This window comes from Excalfactoria chinensis, chromosome 1 (genome assembly GCF_039878825.1).
Source record: "Excalfactoria chinensis isolate bCotChi1 chromosome 1, bCotChi1.hap2, whole genome shotgun sequence".
Taxonomy (NCBI): Eukaryota; Metazoa; Chordata; class Aves; order Galliformes; family Phasianidae; genus Excalfactoria; species Excalfactoria chinensis.
Window position 1 is genome coordinate 37,803,405 of NC_092825.1, and position 20,500 is coordinate 37,823,904.

General features: G+C 35.2%; 1 protein-coding gene across 1 annotated transcript in view; it reads left to right on the forward strand.

The window, feature by feature from the left end:
• The first annotated feature begins 5,972 nt into the window (after window positions 1-5,972).
• PTPRQ (protein tyrosine phosphatase receptor type Q) overlaps window positions 5,973-20,500 on the forward strand; it is a 93,810-nt gene continuing 79,282 nt past the window's right edge. Inside the window, exons 1-9 of the mRNA XM_072330381.1 lie at window positions 5,973-6,026; window positions 6,523-6,634; window positions 7,472-7,698; window positions 10,397-10,466; window positions 11,951-12,150; window positions 13,529-13,778; window positions 14,965-15,093; window positions 15,881-16,027; window positions 17,651-17,823. Of these exons, the coding sequence (XP_072186482.1) occupies window positions 5,973-6,026; window positions 6,523-6,634; window positions 7,472-7,698; window positions 10,397-10,466; window positions 11,951-12,150; window positions 13,529-13,778; window positions 14,965-15,093; window positions 15,881-16,027; window positions 17,651-17,823 (1,362 nt within the window). The remainder of the gene's footprint in view (window positions 6,027-6,522; window positions 6,635-7,471; window positions 7,699-10,396; window positions 10,467-11,950; window positions 12,151-13,528; window positions 13,779-14,964; window positions 15,094-15,880; window positions 16,028-17,650; window positions 17,824-20,500) is intronic.

The window sequence follows — 20,500 nt, forward strand, 5'->3', positions numbered from 1 at the left end:
AGGGAACTGCAGTATTCCTTCCCAGATCCACAGCAGCTGAATAAAAGTTCATTCAGATCACCACTATGACCCCTCCACTCTTGGAAGAAATAATTGGTGAGCAGACAGAGCACACTGATATAGACAGCTTCAAACCAACTTGATCTATTAGTACTGCCACTTTCAAGAAACCTATGCAGGTATGCGTGCTGGGAAAGTTTGTCTAGAGCAAACAGTCTGCAGGGCAGACACACTGCATCTTGCTTTCCACTAGAGCAGATGAGAAACAGTCCAAAACAACAGTGTTCTGTGTCTACAGAAAGGACTATCACAGGAATTTATTCCTTAACCTCAAGAGTTGTCTCAGAGGTCAAAAGGAATTCTCACAGCCTCTAGGATATAAGGTGCCAAATTAAAAGTGGTATCTGCAGCGCTTTTATTCTCTTCAGTGGCTCAAAGCAGTGAGTTTTCAAGGTATCCTAGTGAGCAGAGATGAGTGGCTGACTCCTTGGGGCTCATCAGCTATTATTATATTATTCTATTAACACATCAGTCTAATAATATATATTTTTATGTTTTACTTATAACTTCTTATATAATATAATTGATACATAATATATAATATTATTTATTATATAACATTTTATGTAAGTATAAATATATAAGTAGAATAAGTTATACTTAATTATATTGGATATAAGTAATTGCCCTTCTTCCATAGCTTTCATATCGTCCAATGAATAACGGAAAGCTGTTTACGAAAACTGTCTATGATAGCAGAGCTGTAGTGAAAAATCTGGTCCCTGGGATGGAATATACATTTCAGTTAAGGACAGTTAAAGGCTGGGATTCCTCTGTGGCTGTGGAGAAAAATGTCATCACAAGTAAGGAAGCACCTTGTCATTTGTGTACTTTTGAATAAAAGTAAATATGGATACAGAGGCATTTAAATCACTGCATGCAAGTGGTGTGAAAGGATAACAGTGTTTAAAATGAAGTTTAACTTTAGGGGGAAAATTTTGCTTCCTCTTGTTGTAGTTGCTTAACTAGGACACTTGATGAAGTCAAGGAGTCTAAACATATTTGTAAATACCCATTTGAATGAAGAAGTGGACTCTCAAAATTCTTCCACCTCCAGCACAAGCAAGATACTGCCAGAATTACTTTGCATTTTGTTTATAATTGTTTCTGCATCTTTTAAGTTCCTGCAAACCCATGGTGTGAGATTTGAGGATTGCTCCAGTACAAGGCCATAGAAAGCTTAAAAAAGTGGGAAGAAAAATTGTACTTCCAACTATATAATGAGATCCAGAATACCAACACTGAGTATTGCACTCTGAGAAAATGTGTTTTCCAATGATCCCGCCTGTGTTACTACATAGCAAGAGAAGGGTTTGCTCGTAGAAGAAATTTGAAGGAATGGTTTTATATTGGATTATGGCCTGTAATCAAAATATTTATCAACTCCTGGTATTATATATGTGCTTATCTCAGACCTCCCCCCTTCAAAGGGTTTTCTGTGGCTTTTTGGGGCTGTAATTCCTTAATTATCCAGAAGGCTCTACAGGTAGTTTTTCAAAGATGAGAGTATCTCTGAAAAAAATGAACTAGATCTTCAGAGGTTTGTCAGTGGAAAATAGAAGAGAAAAATTTTCATCTTGGTCCTGAAAGTGCTCCTTTTCAGGCAAATATTTTCATGACAAGCCTTTAGGATTCTTTTCATATTGGATAATGCAGCCTGTAATGGGATTATGCTTTTCTCTTTTTTCTTTTTTTTTTTTTTTTTTCCTAAGATGAACAATTTTCTAAAATCATATGTCCTATGAAGTAGAAAATGTTTAATTAAATACAGTCACCACAAAGACTTCCTTTTCACTCCGATTCTCATTGCTCAATGTTACTGCTCTAGTAGAAGATTTGATAAGTCTCTTCCATAAATTACGTAGTGCACAGTATAGTTACTCTGCCAAGTTTTACTCTGGGTAACATGATGGAACTGGTTATTAGACATGCATACAAACATACTTTCTAAAATTTGCATTAGTATTTCATTAAGCTGTGAACCCCAAAATCATTTAAATAAAAAGCATCTATTTTCAAAAGCTGATATTTTTGTTATATTTTAAGAATTATGTATTATAATTGTCTGTCTTAATCTGAATAACTTTACTATAGAACCAGCTGGGATCTGCAATTTGGCGTTGAAAATGGTAAATACTTCCTCTGCAACTTTAACATGGAATCCAACCAAGACTAACTTCACATCTTATAAAGCATCTTTATCAAACACCACCTTTATAAGCAAGTTTACAATTCCAGGAGCAGTATCTAAATTCAGTGTTACAAATCTGACTGCTGGGGGTATTTATAATTTCACACTTCAAAGACTGCAAGGCAATATTGAAGGAGCTCCTGCTTTCATTGAGATTGTATCAGGTCTGTACAGTTTCCTGTTTTTTCCGCTTGCTCTCAATAACCGTTTAACCTTGTATGTATCACTGGTTGTATAACATGGGAATTTCAAGGGAGGTTACATATAACAGTTTACTGTGGTTGTGGACAAGCATTATCTATAATGTATGCAACTTACATCTAGTGATTCACTACCAACAATAATATTACTTACCTGTGCAGCATGTCTTTTGACCACATTTAGTGTCTTCCTTATTTTGCAGGTATTAATCCTGCAGAGAGCTGTGCACTTTCTAAACTTAACCTTAAATGTTTGTGGAGTTAAGGCTTTAGACTGTAAACTGTTCCATTCAAGGATTGTTTCTTATTAGATTTGTTCTTAAATCTTAATGGGGTAAAATATCAATCTTGTTGTTTGTCTATGGTTTTATTTAATGTAATAATGTAAAATACAGATGAAATTTAAAAGACAAGAAGATGCACCAGGACTACCTTAAACAATTTCTGTTACTACTTTTCTGTACTTCTTTTAAAAGTTCTACTTGTGGCAATGGCAGAGTGGTATGGGAGAGACCTGAGAAGTGTTGGAAGTACTCGTTGACATTTCATGAGACATGTCATGACACTTGCATGCGTACTTTTGGGATTGTGTGCTTCAGCTGTATGTAGGGGGTTTGAGACAAGAGTATTTAAAATGACTTTACATCTCTGCATTTTAAAGACTCTTTAGAGTTGGAAATCTTTACATTTACTTTGAAGTAGTTGTCTTGAGAGAAAAACTATGAAGAAAAATCTTGCACATTTTTTATAAATTGATCCATTACCACAGTATTGTAATATTTAATCATTACTAATATTTTTTTCTAATTCAGGGAAGATTTGTGTCAGTTTGGTTGACTCATTTGTGACTGCTTTTGCTTAAATGTGGCGAGATTATACCACAGTGCTGACCCTGCTGGTTTATAATGGTTAATTTTGGGAAAAATTATCATTTTGCATTTTGCATGCCATAGTCCATGATGTATCTACTCAGCTACAAAGAATTATGTCAGTGAAATGCACAGGAAGTTGTTTTATGCTTCACACGGACGTGATAGCTATATATTTTACACAAATATACCAGCAACTGCTGTTAAGAAGTAGATGTTAACACATAAATGAAATAGGTGTACAGCAGAAGAGTAGGTGCTATGAAGCTCAAGTGAACTGCATTCATGTTTGCACTGGTGGTATGGTTAAAACTGCAAGAGGGTAGAAGTGAAGCTTTTTTTTTAGCATCAGTGGAAGACGTAGTTCTCAATCACAGGGTAATAGTAGGACAGTTATTAGCTTCATGGCACTTCATTTCTCTTTCCATGAGGACTTTTATAGGGTGTTTTCTACTGCTGATTCAGAAATAATGTGACTGAGGTAGATGGCTTTATGAACTATGATAAGTCAGGGTTTAATCATGGGTTTGTATAAAAGACCTGTACAGGCATAGTATCAGTGGAAATAGTAGTACTAATGGTAACATTAGGACTTAGAATTTAAATAAGTGTAATAAAAGGAAGAAGTTGTGTTCTCAGTTACACTTGCAATTCTCTACATGGATTTTTATTTTTTTTTACTGTTAGTATTAAAATACATTAAAAAGTAATAAGAAGAGACAATCATATATGCAAGAAATAAAAATTGAGTATAAAAACCTGGTGATAACATTTGGATGCATGAATATTGCAGGTAGAATATTCGATGGCTGAGATGTAGTGATCTGCTTGAAACTGCAGGAAAAAGAGTTCAGGAATGATATATAATCTGTATAGATTTATAGTAAATAAAAATGAGTGGAGCTCCTTTAGGATAAAAGTGATGTGATATTTAGACTGAAAAGAACATTATTAGTATATAAACAGTACAGAAGATATAGTCTGAATTCAGGAGAAGCATGTTAGTAAGGGAGTCAGAGGACAGTGCAAGGAAGTGGTACATCTGGCACGTGACAAATTGCATCTCTGATGGATCTTGCTGTGAACAGTGTGTAAAGGAACTGTTGTTAGCTATCTGCACTATGGCTATGTGCATGTAGTTCAATAATACCATATTGCAGATAAGCAATGTTTTAGTGAACCACAGAGGAAGGTATAATATGATTCATTGGTAGAACTTGAGTGAATGATGCAGATTTAAAAGTGTCTTAAAGAGCAGAAAAATAAAAAAGTGACATAATATTTCAGGAATATATGAAAACACGGCTTTAATAAAAGGAGTCCAAAATAAATAGTTTGGAGACTTAACTAATCAGATTTCCTGAAATTACTAAGATTTCAGATATATGAAAAGTATTTAAAAAAGAATTAACTAAAAGATTAACTAAAAATTAACTAAATTAAAAAATTTAAAAAGAATTAACTTAACTAATGCAACCTCGGTGGCGCAGTGGTATAAAGTGCTGCTTGCGGCACCAAAGGGCCTGGGTTCGAATCCCCCTTGTGGTGCAGGGGGTAGAAGTGCCACTTTGCTACACAGGGGTCTCGAAACCCGGGAGTTGGACTCGATGATCTCTAAGGTCCCTTCCAACTCGCACGATACTATGATACTATGATATGAACTATTTTGTAACAAGCAACAGAACAGAATACCTGTGGTAGCATTAGTTGAAACAGCAATAGTGTTAACTTGAAGGTTGAGTACAGCAGAAACACCGAGACTGTGCCAAGATTCTTGCTTAACCAAACAGTGGTCTGAGATACCTGCGTATATCTCATCTCTGCAGTATCTGCACTGCGTAGTTCAGAGATTGTCAACCATATCTCAGAAGTAGTGCAGCAGTTGTACTGTAAAATGCTGCTGTATATGGGCTAATTAGCAATTATCCTTCTTGTAGTGAGTAAGCTCTTTCTAGGTGCTTTTATATTCAGTTGTAACTACTTACGTGTTTGTTAGGGATGTATTTAGTTTAACACCTTATATTTCACGTTTCTCTTTTAGAACCTGCAAAACCAGAAGGACTTAAATTCTTCAATGTTTCATCGAATTTTTTTTCCCTGTATTGGAGACTACCATATGGACATGTAGACAGATTTCGTGTGGATCTTATTCCTGACCATGGATCTGTTGTTATCTTAGATCTTGGAGTTAGAGAGTATCAAGTATGTGCTTTTATTACAGGACTTGCACAGCCAGCTTTTCCTTATGCAGCGTACTGATGAGGAATGCAAGGTTGCTTCCTTAGCTATTTAATGTAGGTGTGGCCAGAAAAGTATTAATATTAAATTATTGAAAGTATATTTTAGCATCCAGAGCTTGGGACCTTAAAACAGTTAGCAAAACAGTTAGCGAATCTCTTTCTTTCCTTTTTTTTTTTTTTTTTTTTCAAGTCTGCTATGAGGATACAGCCGGTCATCCAAGGGTTCATGAATAGTTTAACAAAGGAAGGGCAGAGCTATTGAGTAATACAGACTCATTAATTCTGTACTTGCCAGGAAGATCCGTGCTTAAATCATTAATGCAGGCAACATTTCGCTGCCGAGGCATCAAAAAGAAATAGGAGGACTTTTTGATTCTACAGTCTGGAAAATATAAGAATATTAACAGAAATAATGGCTGTTCTGGTTGGTTTGCTTTTGTTTTTTATTGGAACTACACAGATACAGGTATTTTGTATTAATGACTGTTTAAAAGTTTTTAATTGTGCTTATTTCAAATGATGGACTTACTTAACCATCAGAAAGTTGGAAGTTTACAAGACTAGCTTTGTGTTTATTCTTTCAAGAGGTGATTTTATAATTCTAAATATATACTTGGATAATGAGGATGTTGCAGAAACACCTGGATAGATACACTGATAGGTGATTCTGTGATAAAATTAATAGTTAATTTGTTCTTTAATATTGAAAGTTATACAAATTATATGGAGATAAATAAGACAAAATGCTGTGCTGTAGCTAATAAATATGAACTGCTCTTTTTACTGTTGCAAACACTGCTGTATTTCTAAAAGCTCGATACCAGCGTTTTTGGTAATTATTCTTAGTAATACAGTGCTTAAAATTTCTGGGTCGGGGCTTCTATTGTTGTTGTTGGTGAGTTATGGGGGGATGAGGCATTCATTTCCGTGATTCTTGCTAACAAACCGATGTCATATTTTAGGCTGACTTTTATAACACTACACCTGGAACAACATACAATGTTACAGTTTCTACAGTTTCTTCTTCCACATACAGTTCACCTGCCAGTAGAACAGTGACAACAAATGTCACAAGTAAGTTAAAAATGACTGTTTGTGTTTTATTTCTATTTGTTAAACAATGATTATTATTATTATTATTATTATTATTATTTATTATGCATGCTAGTACAGGTGAAATTGTAACTATTTTTTAACAATCATTTGAATTTTTAAGTGTAAAAAATATACCGAATCAGAAGTGTTCTATGAAAGCATGAGAATTTATCAGATATTTCAGAAGGAACCCTTGTTGGGAGTAGTGGTTGTATTCATCCATTAGTTTGGCTATTTAAAATTAAAGAGAGAGAGAGAGGAAGCAACAAAAAACAAAAACAAAAACAAAAACAAAAAAAACAACAAACAACCGAAAGACACGAAGGAGAGCAACTGAGAAACTTCTGAAATTTTATAATATCCATGCATTTAACAGGAGACTTCTGAGATGTTACAGAAAAATGTAGCTGTATCTGACGTACTTTATGAGTGTAAATTGTTTTATTTAACGAAAGGAAATTAAGCATGCTAGACTATCTGAAATATGAAGTTGGCATTATGCTGTTTTGTTTGCAATGACATTGAGCATTACGTATTTTGCATTCGTAAAAAAGAATGTTCCTGAAGTGCCAAATTCCATTTAATCTTTTTTTATTTGGTAACAGTATTGTAGCCAGAAACAAACAAACAACTGAATGGAAAACAAGCAAACAAACAAACAAATCTTATTAAACAGTAGATTGATCTTCAAGTAGTTTTTCTTATTTTTGCTGGCAGATGATTTATTTTCTTCAGAGTAACTGTGAGGGTGTCTCCATCATCTGGAAACTTAACTAAAGACCATTTTTGACATATTATTTATATATTTATTTTCAGATCCTGGGCCTCCTGCATTACTTGCAGGAGAAAGAGTTGGCTCCGCTGGAATTTTGCTGTCATGGAATGCACCACAGCATCCAAATGGAAGAATTCTGTCCTACATTGTTAAATATAAAGAGGTCTGCCCGTGGATGCAAACAGTTTATACACAGGTCACATCAAAACCAGATAGTCTGGAGGTTCTTCTTACCAATCTTAACCCTGGAACAACTTATGAAATTAAGGTAGGAGCTTTATGAATCCCTTTCAGTTTGATCTCTCCCTTGCTGTATGTTGTATGAAGCTATGTTAAGTGCACTGATTTCTGATGCACATTGTTAATAACTTGTGCTGCATGACAAAATCTATGTAGATTGTTTTCCTCAGTGTTTTTTGAATATACTTAAAGTATTTTTCTTACCACACCTGTTCTAAAACATAGTTTCTTCTCTTAATAGTCTTACAAATATATAATATGTGGGTGGTGGAGAGTACAGACCCCAGCTTAGAATTTTCAAAAATACCTAAACACGTCATCTTCACTGAGATTTAGTCTTTCAGATCACCAGTGCATTTTGGATATGATACATGGATTTCTAAATCACCTCATCCAAGTCCGTAAAAGCATGTACATGTGTAATCCTTCATTTGATTTTAAATTTAATTAGTTAAAGAAGGAATTTTCTGGACTGAAGTATCATCTGTTTGTTAACATCTAACATCTTGCTCACTTTCTGATCAAGAAGTGTTTTCCTAGTGCTGAAATGAAAAGTGGGCTTCTTCCCATACTGCAAACACACACACATATAACTCATTCTCACCCCAGCTATGTACTTGTGATGGGGAATGCCAGCAACTTTGCTGACTGGACACAAGCATACAGATGCACACACAGCTACACACTTGATGAAAAAGTTCCTTTTTATTTAATCATCTTTATATTTTCCCTTGTGTCTGTGTGTGGCCTGTAAACACCTTAGCCTGGTTTCCCCAAGCCTGAATGTATTATATGTTATCTTTTCCTGAAATAATAAAATGTGCCTTTCTATGTCCTTCCCCCTTAGAGATTCACAGGAGGTATCTACTGTCAAAATCAGCACATGTATTTTAATGAGTTCTATATGCAGAATTTGAATGAGGCACTCCTGATCCATCTCTAAAGTCTTCAAGTGTAAATAACTTTAAATGGACAGAAATGCATTATTGATCCTCTTGGCAACATTTATCATGAAGTTCTTTGCCACTTTCACAAGAACCTTGGATAGGCGCTCCTTTTTAGTGTTAAGAATATAATGAAAGAACATGTTTAGTTTGTTTCATTCCATGTAATGTGAATTCACACCATGGCAAAATATTAGATTTGTCAGTCAAGTAATAGAGCTGTGCAGTAATCCTTTGTAATGATGATGTGCACATGTAAGTAAGTAGAATTCTAATTACAGCTTGCTACTGTAGGGAAATAGCTTGCTGTGAATCTTGTAGTGATGACCTTGCTGGTGAAAAGCAGAATTGTTTAGCCTTTGATCTGCCTCCAATCATCTCTTGAAAAAGAAATTAAATAATCAGCTCCTATTAGAAAAAAATAAAATAGTATTTAGACTAAGCTCATTAATCTACTCAGATAAAGTTATTAAGATAGTTCAGTTTATTTGTGTGAGATTCACTTTTGAAGGTTTTGCAGATTCTCTTCTTTGCTCTTCCTTGGGAAAGCTGTAGGACGTTTAAATCTTGTTTCACTTTGCAGTGATTTGTCTTTGGCTCTTATATCTGGGAGGCTCTCCTTCTCATTATTGGTCTTTTAGCCATTGATCTTAGAGCTGAATTTGACTCATGAAAGTGACTTTAGACCCAACTACGCTGGGCTAGCAGGAACCATGTGGCTTTTGGTATGAGTGACTAAAAGTCTGCCAGCAAACAGAGGATTGTTACTCTATCTGATGCTTTGATAGGCTGCCCCACTAACTGACCCACCAGCAATCTCACAGAGTCAGTCCACTCAGGTGGAAATGTGTGGCCAAAAAAAATAAATTACGCAAGACAAAAAATTGTCTTGCGTAATTTATTTTTCTGCTGGTATTTTTTGGACTTTTTTGGGGGGGAGTAGTGAGTGGTTTTTTTTTGGGGGGGGGAGTTTGCTGTGTCATTTAAAAGCTTTTTTTTTCATGAATGAAAATTTGTTATTGTTTTTACCTGGCTTGTTCTTTCTAAATTCCTTCCGGTATGTATCATGATGGTACAGTTCAAAATAGCATCTTATAAGCTTTGAAGGTGGACTTCCAATATATTTCTAACAGGCTTGATTTTGTTTCTTTACATCTGATGAAGAATCATTTGTAAAGAAACAGTAGTTAAAAGTGATTATTTGCTATATGTTCGAGGATTGTTTGTGTGTTTGCAAAATTTTGGGCACCTCTTCATTGATAAATTCATAAAACTATTCAATGAAGTAACATTTTTGCTAACCATCAAATAATTAGCGTCAACACAGTACTTCAAAGCACAATATTTATACTCCTTCCAAACTTGAATTACAATTACTTACACTACGTGAACTTTTGTTATCCACAAATCCACTTCCAAATGTTTTGCTGTAATGTCACCCTGTGGCACGATCACCACGTAGTTTCTAAAAGCTAATGGTACATTTCACAATCATCTATTTTATCTTCAAAACCAATCAGTGTGTATAGTTGACACCTTTACCATGCAAAATTTTGTATACTTCTGTCGTATTGCCCTGGACATTTTCTTCAAACTGCAAATCTCAAATTGGAAGACTTTCAATGTATCACTCAGTTTTCTGGATTCTTTCTACCATATCTGTTTTGTTCTTTTGTATGGTTTGAAAGCTGGTAGGTGAAACTCTCCTTCTCCTTAAGATATTCATAGTTCCTGTACACCCTGCAGGTTCTCTAATTTGACTTCTTTTTTTTTTTTCTTTAGGTTGCTGCTGAGAACAGTGCTGGTGTAGGAGTATTTAGTACTCCTTTTCTTTTCCAGACTGCAGAAAGTGGTAATTTTAATGAACCTGCTTATTAGAGCTGCTCTAATTTGCTCAAATACATTATCTCAGATGCTTCATATTTGTGCAAATTATGATACATTTAGAAGGAAATCCTGATTCTTTCTGTATTTTCTCACTGAATGGAAAATGGTGCCCTTTGTCCTGTTTGCTAGTAACAGGATGTAGGGTGTGCACATTTGGAGGTTCTCATATGAAAATGCTGTTTCTCTTGGTGTTTTTCTATACAAGTTTCTAGGTAGGCTGCTTCAAGAAAGTAGTGTCAGAGGAGAGCAGAACTGTTTATGAATTACACCCATCAGCTAATGCATGCAGCAGTACTAGGAGATTGGGCGTACTAGGATCAGTTCTTGTATCAGGCTGTATTTGTTCAGTGCCTAAGTCAAAATACCTTCTTTAAAAAGCCCAGCGCAGAATATGTTTTTATTCTAAAGTTTTATTCTAAGTTTTTATATTCCATTTCTAAAGAAAAAATGGTGAAAAAAGGCACAACTGATACGAAAATATGACTTGATGAATTCAAAATATTTTTAAAGTGCATTTTTATGCTAATTTTTTATAATTTTTACAAATTTACTGTTTTTAGTCTTGCTTTTCCAAACACTTCAGGAACAGCTGAACCTTGCCTGTAGTGCTGGTACCAGGCTGGTTCTACTGAGGTGTACAAGTCTAATTGAAATACAGAAATTGTGTTGCTTTTGTGGTGATTGTCCCTTTGTGTTTGGGACTCTAGGCTGCTATCCATAGCAGGACAAACTGTAATGTCAAATATAATGATAGTTAAAGGCAGGAAGACATTCTGCATGACATTTCTGAGATAACGATGAATTATAAAACCAGATATGAGAAGGTGTAGATAACTTGGAGGAGCTATGCAAATCATTGTTCTTCACTATTTTTGTAACAAATTGCTCACAGAAAACCAGACTTCAGCAGACTCTCTTTACTTGTAGTTGGCAGGGGACAATACTAGCATTTTTCCATGCAAGAACTTCAGCGTTTTGCTTTTTGATACTTTATGTTCACATTCTATTAAAGGTAAAACCCTTACTATTAATGTAATTGGAAGACCTTTTGAAATTGAGGTGAGAGTTGTATGTCACTCTCATACTATTCTTCTCTTAAGCTATTGCTGTGATGGTTAAAGAGATGTCAACAACTTGATCAAAATGAGATTCAGTTTAAAGTAGTAAAGTTATCTAGAAAAAGTTAACAAGAGTGGATAGCTGAGTAGACAGTCTGGTTTTCAGCATACTAAGGGTTTTTTTGAGCTGGTATAACTAAAATGGTTATTTTCCATGTAAGATCACTGAATACAGTACAGTAGAAATATCTGAAATGTGACAGGCTCTTCAGGTACTGTAGTACTAAATGATAATGAAAATCATTTTAGATCACGGTAGATTTGATTCTGAAATACGTATTTAATGAGAAGAAAAGTATGTCTCACTGATTTTGTTTGTTTTGTTTTCAAGCTCCAGGTAAAGTAGTGAATCTCACAGTTGAAGCCTTAAATTATTCAGCTGTAAATCTGATCTGGTTTCTCCCTCGACAACCAAATGGAAAGATAACTAGTTTCAAGATTAGCGTGAAACATGCAAGAAGTGGAATTGTAGTGAAAGATGTCTTGGTCAAAGTAGAGGACCTTCTGTCTGGGAGGTTACCAGAATGTAATGTAAGTGCTATAAACCTTTTAAATTAGAAATAGACTGAAGCTACAGAATATAATAAAATCTGAATTTTGAGACCATTTGGAAGCTTGCTTTTCAGAACAATCCCCAGTACTTTACAAAGTTAGGCCTGAGGAAGGATATAATGTGTGAAGAAAAGACTTTGTGTCCAAAGGAGATTAAACAGAGAATTTCACCTTGAAGAGCTCAGTTTAATCCAGCAACAATGTCAAGAAAGTGTCAATTAACTGATATATTTTTAACAGAAAAGGGTGGAATAAATACATTTGAAGTTTCAGTTTCATTTTTTAATTTTTACAGCATTCACTTTGAAAATAATGTGTTGTTTCTGTCACTGTAGAGACATAATATTGTTAATCTTTCATTTATATATAAAGTTTTGCAAAGCTTTGTATATTTTCAGTTCTATTCTGCATATCACACTTCAAGATCAGTTTAATACTTTTCAAAGCAACATAAAAAGAAAAAGCAGAGTGATATTCAAAAATCCTTTGCAGAGAGTTGCTCAGAAACTTTCAGTGAATATTTGATTTAAGAGTTTTTACTAACCCTCTGTTTTCAACTTGAAGCTGGTGTGTAACTTGCAGAATTTCTTGAAGAATACTGTCCTTTTCAACTTTTGTTTTCCTTTATTGTGAGCCATGTGTTACAACTATTAGGATGTCAAGTTGCCTAAATGTTTTTTGTTTTGTTTTGTTTTGTTGTTTTTTTTTTTCAGGATGCCAGTCTTAGTAATTCATTGACAAATGCAGTTTTAAATGATAAAAAATTATCAGGAAATTGGTTTCAGATTTTATATTCATGATAAGCATTTTTGAGGGCTGTCAACGTCAGGCTGATTTAATTTAGCACTGAGAAGAGAGTATGCCACCTACTGAATCACAAGGCATCAATGTTTGTAAAGCCCAGCATTTTTTCAGAGTTGTCTCCTGATGGTATGGATCAGAAAATATATATACACGTCTCTTTCCATGTATATGTACGTATACATACATGTAGACATACAATATACATTTGTTGAAAGTCCTCCTTAGAGATAATTTATTTTTAGGTAGGGAGGCAGTTTGAATGCTAAGACTGGGAATAGCTAAATGAAGACAGAGAATGGGACTGAAAAGCTCCTTCTGTTTGATTATGTTTGAAATCTTTTTGAATAAGGGCAAACGTACTGCTGTCACTAACAAGATGTGCTGGCACTTCAACTAATAAAATGATGAACTGATTTCATATTGAAGTTTGAAAACTAAAAATAGAACCAGATTAAGGCAATTTTGTTTCAAGGGGTATCTGCCTTTCTTTGATCTCTATATACCTAACAGTTACTTGGTATGCTTTCTGTTTGTTTCATATTTGTCTTACTAGGATAACAGTGAATCATTTCTGTGGAGTACTACCACTCCTGCAACTACTTTTGGCAAATCCACAATTCCTTCAAGTACTACAGTTACAGCAAGTACAGAAGCACCTAGTCAAATGAGCTCTGTTTGGAATGAACCCATTAGTTTCATTATAACTAACCTGAGGGCATATACCACCTATCTTTTTGAAGTCTCTGCAGTTAACACTGAAGCAGGTTACATTGACAGCACAATTGTCCGAACACCAGAATCAGGTATATCTTATTTTCTAAAGTGAATAAAGTTCTCAAATTTATAGAAAAATGAAGAAAGGTAGAGATTCGCTTATAGTGAAAAGTCAAAGGAATCAAAGTATGCTCAGAACAGATGATTCTTTTCTTGTTTCTGTGAAAAATGAAGGATAATTCAAGAACTTCAATTAATAGTGCAATGGAATGAAAATTAAAAATAAACTAGAAGGGAAAGGGTGTCAGTCATAGAATTTAAAAAGCTTGTATGTTGTATACATAGCAATAAGCTTAAAGCTTCTTTGCATTTGGGGGAGTGAAGGGTGGGGGTAAAGCAGTATGAAGGAAACTCCTTTCTTATGGTTCCACAATTTTGAGCTATTGCAGAATTTTGGTCAATGCTGAAGAAATCTCTAAGCGATGGAAAAATTGGTTTTTGGGTTACTCGACGTACTCTAAGAAGTTAGAATTGAAATTGAAGCTTATCCAACAGCAGAAGTTACTGCAATAATGGGCAATACTGTTAATACAGCCATACTAGATAACTGTTGTTCCCAGAGGAATATTATTCTGGCTTTTTGTTTTCTAGAACAACAATCTTTTTTTGTCTGAGATGGTTTGATGTTGCTGAGCTGCTCTTTCATTCATCAGATGGTTATAGCACCATTCAAATGCTTCAGAAAAGGGATCAGGTTCTGTGGTTGCCTTAATTCACATGAATAGTTCCATGAAAATATAAGGTGCAATATTTAAGCAGTCTTAATTGTATCTGTTTTTGAAGGTTTTTGAATAAAATATATTATCACCAGTGCTCTCAGAAATCAGCTACATGAGGTAATCTGTACAAAAATACCTGCTTGAGAAAGAAAACCATACTCCCTGTGAGCTCTACATTGCTGAGCATCACAGTAGTATTTGAGCATCTTCTGTATGTAATCTGTATGTAATAAGTCTATATTAAACTTGATAAAATCCCTGACACATTTATGTTTTAAGGATTGACTGTATACTGCCAGTTCTTTTGATACCTTATGCAAGAATCGTATTTCAAAAAGAACAGAATAAAATTAAGACATTTTAATGAGCTGTGCTTTTAATGTAAGTTTTCTTCAGTGCATTTAATGTTTATACTTAAAATGAATTTTCTGCTATGTGATTCTTGGGAATACTGGATATAAATTATTTATATTCAAAGACTGTTTCTGAAATTAAGTTCCAGAAGATCCACCACAAAATTTTGCCAAGATCAACATTACAGCAAAGTCTTTCTCAGTGATGTGGGACCCACCAACCATAGTAACGGGAAAATTTAGTTACAGAGTTGAGCTGTACGGGCCATCTGGTAGGTCTAAATGGATTGTTTGTTTATTTATTTATTGTTTATATGTCCTTACACTTACCTTCTTAGTGTCAATACTAGTGGAGAAAGAAAATTTGGAAGCACTGCTAATGTATCATTTTCAGTATTAGAATGATTAGCACTTCTTAGATAACTTTTGAACCTGCCCATTATAAGGATTGATACACAATGAAATTCATGTTAGGTAATCTTAAGGGTAGAGGAAACCAGCTCCCCTCACTCTTTCTGAAAAATGGGAAGCTAAGCTCACAGCTAAATTTGAAGGTGCATATATTCAAATCCTTCTGTATCTTACGTTTACTCTTTTTCTGTTAAATATTTCTGGAAGATTTTAATCTCTGTGTAGTGTGAGTCTCTTTTGGAATTTTTGTATTTGTTCTTTAACTCAGGTGTGGTTAAAAAGGTTATATGGTTATATAACTACGTACTGCTAAAGAAGTAAACAAGCTGTCTACTAAATGTTTTTATAGGACTATATAGGATAAGCAAGAGAAATTAGTTTATAGACAGCAGCAATAATTAAAGAAGTAGATAAATAATCTCCTTCTCTTACGAGCCATACATCCTTGAAATGCATTTTAGGTTTCTTTGTTTTGTTGTTGTTGTTATTATTTTTAAAGGTGTTTAGTATTATTACCAGTGAGGAAATTCCAGATTATCCTTCTCAGAAACAATTTGGCATTTAATCTTCCATAAAAATAGCTCTGTTCAGTATAAGCAAATGATGAACTGTTTTATCTGAGCTACAGTCTCTTCATTTTCATTCCAGGACATATTCTGGATAACAGCACAAAAGATCATAAGTTCGTATTTCATAACCTTGTGCCATTTACAATGTATGATGTGTATGTCGGTGCAGAGACAAGTGCTGGTGTGGGACCAAAGACAAACCTTACAGTTTTCACTCCTGCAGATGGTAAGTAAGCATAAAGAAATAAAGTAAATAGGCTGTACATATAACTGGTATCACTTTTTCCTTCAAAGACAATTAGTTTCCTTGCAACAGAAGGAATGGAGGTGTTGAAAGAGATATCTAATAAACTAATGAGAGAAATGAGCTGAAAATCTATTGTGTTGATTTATTTTTCCAACTTTATTTTGGAGTTCATACACGGTCACAAAATTTATTTGCTAATAGAAGTCTTTTTAGAGGCTGTGAAAGAAAATAGCTTCTGCCTGAGCAAAAGTAGTCTTTTAGGTATGGAAATTAAGTTGCAGGTCACCCTTATAGTCGTTAGATGGCAGCAAGTGGTAGGGAAATAACATTGCAGGAGCTCTTTGTTCAACCCTGAAATCTCATTGGACTGGTTTCCTGCCAATCCAGGGTCTCTCAGCAGCCTCTAAGAGAGCCACCTTTACAAGAAGGAGGGAAACACTGAGATTTTGTCCTGGAGCAAATTAGTTCTGCTTCAGAGTCTCCCCTATGCTACGATTTGAGAGTTTGGGCTACAAATAGTTTACTCCTCAGGGTCCAGTCCTTTGCTCAGTAGAAACACAGTGTTATTTTTATATGTGAGATTGCACAGGATTGTTGGTCTGCAGCGAAGAGTTCAACCAGAAAAAAATGGGAATTATTATGTCATAGATTGGCAGTTTCAACATTGTTATTTTTTATTATTTGTGTGTTACACAGCACAAATTTAGAAAAAGTCTCAATCACAGGTTTTGGCAAAGCTTGCTGTTAAGGTGCTCCTCCTGCTCTTACACCTTAATAGCAAGCTTTGCTGAAACCAGCGATTGAGAATTGTCCTTTAATTCCTATTAGTTCCGACACTGTCTGATTTTGTCAGCTCTTAGAGGCAATTTCTTGAGATGACCCACCTCAACAGAGCCATTTTTATCTTCCGTCTAAACTCAGTAAGAAACCAAATCCTTTTTGATTTCGTTTTAAATGACATAGAATGTCTAATTTTAACATCATATGGGCCAACTTTCATTATGCAAGGAATTTCAAGGCTGTCTTTTTCTGCAGTATATTTGTAAGAAAAGATTTTTCATCCCAAATCTGAACATAATATTTTTGAAAATAAACTCTTCTGATCTCTGACAGTCCTACGTACAGTGCAATATCATTATTAGTGCATAGTTAAAGGAGAATTTGAATTGAAATTCACTGTAAAACTGAAATCAACAAGATATATCACATTCAGGGTGTTTTCTCTCAGCTTTTTATTTCATACTTGTATGACACTGATGAATAGAGAATTAAGTTTTTATTATCAATGTACTTGAGAGTCTATACTTAGAAATAAGGCCTACTTGCAGTGCATTGGCTTATGTAGAACTATCCTAATTTACATAATTTGACCATAGTAATGTGTATGTCATATATGAGGGAAAAAGAACAACAGAGTGATTATTTTTAAAAATGTGACTTGTTTTGAAACAAAGTAACTTTCTTTTTGTGTAGGTGCAACTCAGTGTATAAGAACATGAAATTTTCTTAAATGCCTATTGTACTTTGCTTAGTGTTGAAAAAAAAAAAACTTGTAATAATTGGATATTTGTGATTGAATCTATTTTCTTCTTGAAAATTTAGTCCCAGGTGCTGTATCTGATTTACATGTAGTGGAAGTGGAAGCTACATATATAAAAATTGTTTGGAGAAAGCCACAACAACCAAATGGAATCATTACCCAGTACAGAGTTAAAGTGCACGTGCAAGAAGAAGAAGTTACACTGGAAAACATTATTCTCACTGGAAAAAATAAGGTACTTAGCTTTTCTTTTTTTTTGATAGAGATTTCTTTGCTAGATTAAATCTGGTTCTCTGCCTTGTTCATTAGGTACAGTATGTGAAATTAACTGCCTCAGATGAGTTGTTAATGTTTTTAAATGCCAGCTTCCCCATGCCACCCTCTTTCTCTGTCTGTGTTTGAAAGAGATTCCCAAGCTTCTATCTGTACTACATGAAAATCATAAATAATTCTGGAGAAATCCAGATCCTGAATTTTGTAGCTACTGAAGGTGAGACTCCATAGCCAACCAACAATATTATCTTCACTTTTTAGTTCTCTTCAGACTAACAGTTCTCAGCATAGCTAACAGAAGAGTATAGATTGCCTAGATCAGTAAATAGCCACTCAGGAAAACTTCCAGATCTGATGAGAATCCCATACAGAAGTTAATTCAGCATAAGTCTCCTAGAGCTGTTCAAGTGCTTTGCTTCCAAGGCAGGCACTCCTTGTCTTCCACCCCCCATCTACATCCTTGAATTTAAGTGTCTGACGCTATATGCTAAACTCCATGCTATGGATGTAAGGACATCTGCACATAACATACAAATACTTTGACATGGGTCATTTTGAGCATGCTGCACAGAACTGTAGATGCTTAGCAAGGCTTTTCTTTGTGAGTTAAGGCTTTTTTTTGTGAGTTAAGGCTTTTCTTTGTGAGTTAAGGCTTTTCTTTAAATCTTAATGTTAAGCATAGCTGGCAAAACTTTTCCTAATTCCTCTTTTATAAACTGCCCTTTCTTTGGATCTGACACAGAATGTTTGTTTTTGATACAGAGTTTAGTGAAGGAGTTTTCTTTCAAGTTTCATGTAATGCATTAATAGACCCCAGGAGCTAAATGTTTACAAAGGGGCAGAGGAAAAAGATGAGGATAAGGATTCCTTCATTAAACCAGACTAAGATCCTTGAAAAGCAAAATTATGTAACCCTATAAATAAAGATTATATCATAGTACATGCAGAAAAGATGGAAAATTGTCTGCACAGACATACTCTAATGCTGGGATTTCCTAATTTGTGAATTCTTAATTTGGAATCACTGGTGCTTTCTAAAGCTCACTGAATTTAGTTTTGTAATTAGAGAACAAAACAAATCATAACAAACATTGTTTAAAGCCTCAGAGACAGAAGTTATTTCCATGTGAGTACCATTTTACTCTAAGAGGTTGGTGAAAATGAGGCATATATGTCTTTTGCCTGCTGGTACTTAGGTGAGATATTTGGCTGTGGTTAATCTAACCTAGTTAAAATAATAATAATAAAGAAATATCACAGAATGACTTAAATTGGAAGGAATGGATCACCTGTTCCAACTCCTTGCTGATCAGGCTGCCCAGGGCCCCATCCAGCCTTGCTTTCAACACCTCCAGGAATGGAGCAGCCACAGCTTCTCTGGACAAACTCTTCCAGTGCCTCACCACCCTCTGAGCAAAGAATTTCTTTCTAACATCTAATCAGAATTTCTCCTCTTTTAGTTAAAAGCCATTCTCCCTTGTCCTAGGGCTATTAGACTATAGACTAGGGCTATTAGACCATATAAACAGTCTCCTTCCTGCTTATAAGCTCTCTACAAGGAAGGCCACAGTGAGGTCTCCATGGAGCCTTCTCTTCTCCAAGCTAAACAAGCCCATCTCTCTCAAACTTCCTTTATAAGAGAGGTGCTCCAGCCCTTTGATTATCTTCTTTGCCTCTGCACCTTCTCTGACATCTCTACATCTTCCTTGTGCTGGAGGCCTGGGCATAATACTTCAGATGGGGCCTCACAAGTGCAGAATAGAGGGAGACAATCACCCCCCTCTCTCTGCTGGTCATCCCTCTATTGATACAGCCCAGTTGGCCTTCCAGATTGCAAATGCACAACGCTGGCTCATGTCCAGCTTTGCATCCACCAAGACCACCAAGTTCTTCTCAACACAGCTCCTTTCAATGAGCACTTCTCTCAGTCTGTACTTGTACTTGGCCTTATTAAACCTCATTAGGTTCACCTGGGCACACTATTCAAGCCTGTCCAGGTCCCTCTTGATGGTATCCCTTTCTTCTATGGTGTCAAATGCACCATTCATCTTGGTGTCATCTGCGGACTTGTTGAGGGTAGGTACTCAATCTCACTGTCTATTTAGCTGGTACAAATAAAAAAGACTACTGATACAAAACAGCTTCTTTGTCTCCATATTCCACCTGAGTTCTTTCTCTTTTCAGCTTTTCTTATGCAGAAAAGTTCACAGTAGTAATTTCTCCCCTTAAGTCTACTTGCATCCCTTTCCAAATTTCTCTTTTGCCTGCCCCTGCTGTCCTACTGATCTTTACATCACTTGCCTCCCTTTCATTCTTCTTTTCCACATACTTATTCCCTTTTTTTAAAACTCATCTTAATTCATTAGTGTCTGTTTTTCTCCCACTTTCATCTATTCCTTACTCAGAGGTCATACAGATATCTTTTTTCCCTCTCATCTGATCAACCTGTTGTTCTTCCTCAGGGCCTAGTGGGGGCATCTGAAGCCTTCTTCTTGTCAGCACCTTCTACTCTGCTGGAAAATGCTTAGTGCAAAAGGAGCCTCCGAAGCTCAAATATGTTTTTTCAATATAGCTATGAGGATAATGACATTACATTTGAAAACTTAAAATCCACATTTTAAGAAATTTAAAAAATATAT